The 5,839-nt window shown below is 39.0% G+C and overlaps 1 protein-coding gene across 1 annotated transcript in view; it reads right to left on the minus strand.

Moving 5' to 3' along the window:
* The window catches only part of gas2a (growth arrest-specific 2a), a 21,294-nt gene extending 15,626 nt beyond the window's left edge, over positions 1–5,668 (minus strand). The window contains exons 1-3 of the mRNA XM_007578587.2: positions 5,551–5,668; positions 5,396–5,473; positions 504–665 (exon numbers count right to left, since the gene is read on the minus strand). Of these exons, the coding sequence (XP_007578649.1) occupies positions 504–648 (145 nt within the window). The 5' untranslated portion in view covers positions 649–665; positions 5,396–5,473; positions 5,551–5,668. The remainder of the gene's footprint in view (positions 1–503; positions 666–5,395; positions 5,474–5,550) is intronic.
* Between the last annotated feature and the right edge of the window lie 171 nt (positions 5,669–5,839).

The following is a 5,839-nucleotide window of genomic DNA, read 5'->3' on the forward strand; positions in this document are numbered from 1 at the left end:
TTCTTTACCAGTGGCTCTGCATTATTTAAGAAAAGTTGATGATGTCCATTATTCCTTTAAGGTAATGTATCGAACACTGACTCAGGGTCACAGTTTGTTGACTTGAAAATGGGTTAGTAATGAGAATTAGATTGATCCCAGCTTCCTGTAGAAGTGTTTACATCAGCACTACCGCTTAAATTATGTTAAAGACAAAACAAGGAGCCTTACAGAGTTTTTTTCTTTTTGCAGCATGGTCGCATTCAGAGGTCAGTGTTTCAAATGAATTAGCAAAACAGCAAAATATGTGGAGAGAGAATAACAGTTTGTGTCCAAATAAACTCATAATCATCCAAATCGTTAAAGTGTGAAGATAAGCAGACATTATTAAAATAATAATTCTGACTGGATCCACATCACCTTGATGCGAAACGATGCTCCAAATGAAGCTATGCGCTTTACATATACAGATACGATTTTCACCAGCCTATTTTAGACTAATCTGAGTATTAATATTGTTTTACCAAGAATGTTGCTGAGCCACAGGGCGAGGTCTTCCTTCATGGGCAGCAGGCTGGCTTCATGTCGACTGGAGAGCCACTGCTGGTACTGCTGCATGTCTGTCAGGCCCGGACCGCAGAGCTGCTTTGGGCTCACCGAGCTGCACATGGTCGCCTGCTGATGGCCTGGAGCACATGGTGAGGACCAAAGATGATTCAATTAAAAGTTACATCAAGGCAATAAGTCAAAACTGAACCAAAAATAGCTGTAGGAGAAATTATTTCTAAGTGTTAAATGAAATTTGAGTTCCAGTTTGGCCTATTAAACGTCTTTGTGATTTTTACTGAATCTGCACGGCATCCTCCAGACTTATGGGAACCTCTGGTGAGATGTGCAAAGGCGCATACAATAAATACATCATCTGTTGCAGGAGTATAATCCAAAAGAATAGAAAGGTGCAACAATCCCAGCCTAAGCATTCCTAGTCTTATAGTGACTTAACCATTTATAAATGTATACTTCACTTTTCAAAGTGATCCACAGATGGATGAATGTGAGGTCTTCAGAGCCTACTCAGATAGCAAACAAAGTAACAGGATGCTACATTTTTGCCATTTTAAAAGAGCCAAAAATGATAGAAACAGACAAAAGCAATTATTTTCCTGTTGAGGATTTGGTTGAGGATTTGGTTTGGTCTATTTTGCAGGTTTGAAGCTGAAAATGTTCCAAATCATTACTGTATAGACCATGCAGTCACATATTTTGTTAAAGAAACACAAAGATTTTTCTCTATTTAACATGTTCCTTTTCTAACATCCTCCTCAGTCTTTGTAAGACTTTGTAAACCTTGGTCCTCGCATGGCCCTGTTTGACCCAGTTTCAGCAGTTTTAAACTTTTTAAGCTTCACTCTCAGCAGATAAGAACAAATTTCAGGGAGTAACAAAAGTAAAAAAAAAATAAAAAATCAGGACACATCCACCTTACTTCAAAGGCATGTTCTTTTGTCTTTCTGATTTTGAGAAGAGACGAGGAAAGTTGATTTTTTTTCTCTACATTTGTTCTGCATGAAGCATCAAATATTGGCTGTTTGCACCGCTACTTAATCTCATCAGAATCCCTTCGATTACATTACACCAAACAGTTTCCTTGTTCTTATTCTTACAACCACAGTTATTAATTGATGGTGTTAATTGATTTGAGAAATATAGCTGCTAATGAGGCCAACTTTCCTAAAAGGAGTGAAGGAACAAATCCATTCTGACTCCTTTTATCCTCCAGGTTGAATCCCAGCAGGGATTACAGCGACCTGAATGCGTTAGACAGCAACATTCCTCCTCCCTCCTTCATCGGACAACGGACACTTTCATACGGGCTCGACTCATACAATAGCAGTTTTATTAAACAAAGAGCTCTTTGAGTATTCCCTGCCACCAGTAATGGAGTCTATTACACCGTCTGTCTCAATCCAATAGTCAGCGCCGCAGCAGAGTTTGCATGGATCAATAGCTTTTGACATCAGTAATAAAGCTGATATTTAAAAAAAGGACTTCATTCCGTCTAACCGTGATGTCACTGATAAACAAGACATTTCTCACATCTGTTTCTAGTACCCAGTTTACTGTGTGAGCTTTTGCAGGGAAATCATTCAGTTTTCTGTCAGCTGTCTCCTTTAAGGAAGCAAATAGCCCCCAGATGTAAGCAGAAGAAGAAACCACAAAGTTCAGGCTGTGATTGTCTCTCTGAAGTAAACTGAACAACACTGTGATGCAGACAGACAGGAGAGAACCTCACACTCTATTAATACCTGCACCACAAGGCTTTCAGCTGCCCTTTGTTTTTTCTTACTCTACTGATTTAGTTAAAGGAAGTTGGAATAAAGGCTTTATTTTTATCATGAAAACAAGCGGACGAATTTCAAAGGTTTCCATCCACACTGGAATACCTCACATGACTGCGTGGCACGCAAAAAACAGAAGCATATGATGCAAATTACAATAAAAAAAAACACGTCTTTCATACAAGGAAACATAAATCCCATAAACAAATTGTTCAGGACGGCAGAGGATTTCTGCTGACTGCAGAGAGAGAGAGAGAGAGAGAAAAACATGACAAAAAGCTGCGAAACATTTCAAGGTTCCTTGTCAGCACGCAGCAGCAAAAATCACACTGCAGTGACAAAAACAAACATCAAAAACCTCGGAGTCTGAGCAAGGTCATCTCATCTCAACAAAGATGACAGCTTCTAGCAGCGTACACAAACCGATCGCTGGGGCTCAGCAGTTACAGGCAGGTGCGACATTCCCATGTGAGATGCGTGGACGGCTGACGCAGCCAGGTCACCGGAGCAACTTCATGCAGGTTCCTGCATAGGTGCTGGATGTAAATATGCATTGTTTTAGTCAGATTTTTAATCTATAATGTTCTAGCATGAGAAATATTCATGCTGAAAAACTTTTCCTAGATTTTTCTGAAGAATTGTGAAATGATCATAAGACTTTCCTTTGGTCAGTTTAACTCCAACTTTGTGTTCAGACTCGGCGTCCAGCTGGAAACCAAACCTTCGTCCCAGTTTTTCTGCCTCTGATGATTCCCTGTCCTTGTCGATAAAAAGACTCTTCACAGCATGATGCTGCCACCGCCATGTTTCATGGGGCAGATAGCGTTTCCAAGACAACATTGGGCTACGAAAGCAGGCAAAAGCAGTAAAATGTTGGTCTCGTCTAGAAGGCATGAAGGAAACGCTGGAATTCTAAAGGAAAAACTTTTCGCTAACGGATAGATTTTGTGAGGTGTACAATGAATAGTTGCCCTGTCAACAAATTTTCTCTCTGGAGATCTCTGGTGAGAAAATTATGCTCATAATTAATACTCTCCTTGCAATCAGTTAAGAGGACGGCCATTTCTTGGTAGGATGTGGAAAACGCTTTCCATTTTCAAATGATGGATTTAATACTTCTCTATGTGATTTTAAGTCTCTGGTTGAAAGTTCTCCACAGCTTCATTCCTGATCTGTCTGCTCTGATCCTCGCTCCTCTTGATGCTGTTTGTTCCATAATGTTCTGTAACAAACCTTTTTCAGGTTTTTATTTGTGAAAGATTTTAGTAAACATGCATCATTTTCCCTCCACTTGACAGCTATGCTTTTCAAATAAAGTCAAATCAACTTTATTTGTACCGCACATTTCAGCAACAAGACTGTTCAAAATACTTCACATCATTAAAACATAATATAGTCACCAGTTAAAAACATTACATTTTCTCAAATGACATCATCGAAATCATCAAGCAAACACACATCAGATATTGTGATCAATGATCTACCTAAAATAATCAAAGTCAACTCTAAACAAGCAGGTTTTGATTTAAAGGAAGTCAGTGTTTCGGCTGTTCTCCAGTTTTCTGGACGTTTGTGCCAGATTTATGGTGCATAGAAGCTGAATGCTGCTTCTACATATGAGCAGCAGCATCCTGGATCAGCTGCAGCTGTGATTGACTTTTTAGGCAGATCTGTGAAGATACTGTTGCAGCAATCAATGCGAAGATGGAGGAGTTTATCTCTCTCTGGGACATTAGTCCTTTAACACCTACCCTGTGTTGGTCACTCACTTACTGCGTTGAAGTTTGTGGTTGAAATTTGAACATTTCACGATAAAGGCAGAATAAAAAATGAAAATTTTCAGAGCAAAGACTCCATGTTTTGTAAAGTACTGTGATATTTATGACCAGAATATAAGAACACATGATTCTCAATGGAACACTGTTCGACATACTTCCTGCCTCTCACCACACTGTTAGTTGGCTTGTTTGACCTCTGGCCCAAAAAACACCACTCTGCTATAAGACATGTTTCATTTGATGAATTTGCAAGATTCAGATCAATTTTGCATTTAGCATCTCAGAAGATATTTAAATGAACAGATACATTTTGTCATTCTGGAAGGATCTCTGGACTTCCACAAAGCCATTAAAAAGCGTCACGGTTGTTGCAGATTGCTCCAGGAAAGGCATATGGATAGGAATCCTGACTGCGTATTGCCTCAATTATAAAACACAAAAGTGTCTCTGTGCTTCTAGCTCACACTGGCCTCCACTTCTTCATCCTCTACAACAGCAAACTTATCCAGAGGTGGAATCACTCAACTAAACTAGGGGATTCTGCAAAGTTTCCGTGGGAGATAAGCTTTGCTTGCACAAACCAGATTATAGCAGCTGTTGCAGCAACTCATTGCAGGACAAACTCTTCTGCTTAAAATATGAAAAAAAAATCCTGTGAATTATATGAACATGCACAAGATAAACAAAAAGTCTAGTTTATATAGACTTTTTTGTTAAGATACAATGATTTCTTGCTGCTAATTAGCTTTTCCAACCTCATTAATCAGTTTATTCTTCATTATATGTTTTCCAAATCATCCAATAAACAAAATGCATTAAAAATACAACCACATATCCAATTACAAGTGAAAACTTTGATGTTGCTTCTGGTGTCTTAGCACTCTCCGAAATTATTTTAAAGATTCAATTGCAATAACTTTTTTTTTTTTTTTTTAAAGTTGTCTCCGTCTTTACAACCGTCACAAATAAAAAGAGCCACAAGAGTCAGTTTGCCAGTCTGGAAATAAGATCAAGGGTGAACGCCTAATGACTTATGTCTGAAATTCAACAGAACACTCTAATTAAAAGGCTGCCGCTGAAGTAACAAAATGTCATTATCTGAGTAATTCAAGATGCCTCTCATTGCATTAGAGAAATGAAGCAAAATAAAAGAAATCTTCTCTTCAGGAAATACTTAACCAGCATCCAGCTTTTGGCTAGAATTTTTTTTTTATAGTTCACAGCAAGTTTGGTAATAATTAAAAACAAATTGAAAAGAAGAATCGATCTGACATGAGACTTGAATAGTCAAAGGCTCACCCTTCAGCTCACTCGTCCTGTGAGCAGCTGAATCCCAGTTTTCATGCTTCTCCGACGGACAGGTTGCTCTCCAAAACACTGAAGCAATGTGAAGCAGGGAGGTCTGCGTCGGAGCGCACTGCACGGAGATCTGACAGACAAACACAAATACTCACAGCACGCTGCTCTTGTTGCTGCTGCTGCTCCTGCTGCTACTGATGATGATGATGGGAGGGAAGTTTAATCCAGCTGGTCGAGCCTCCCTCCTCCTGTTGCCTTCATGCGAAAGAGTGAGACTAAAGTAAAGTCGTCTGGTTCGTTTGGGTAGAAACGGGCTTTGTTTGTTCTCATGTGTGAATAGTTTCAGATTATTATTATTATCATCATCATCATCATCATCATTAGATAGATAGATAGATAGATAGATAGATAGATAGATAGATAGATAGATAGATAGATAGATAG

The sequence above is a fragment of the Poecilia formosa genome, unplaced genomic scaffold, assembly GCF_000485575.1.
Source record: "Poecilia formosa unplaced genomic scaffold, Poecilia_formosa-5.1.2 Scaffold484, whole genome shotgun sequence".
NCBI classification, from domain to species: domain Eukaryota; kingdom Metazoa; phylum Chordata; class Actinopteri; order Cyprinodontiformes; family Poeciliidae; genus Poecilia; species Poecilia formosa.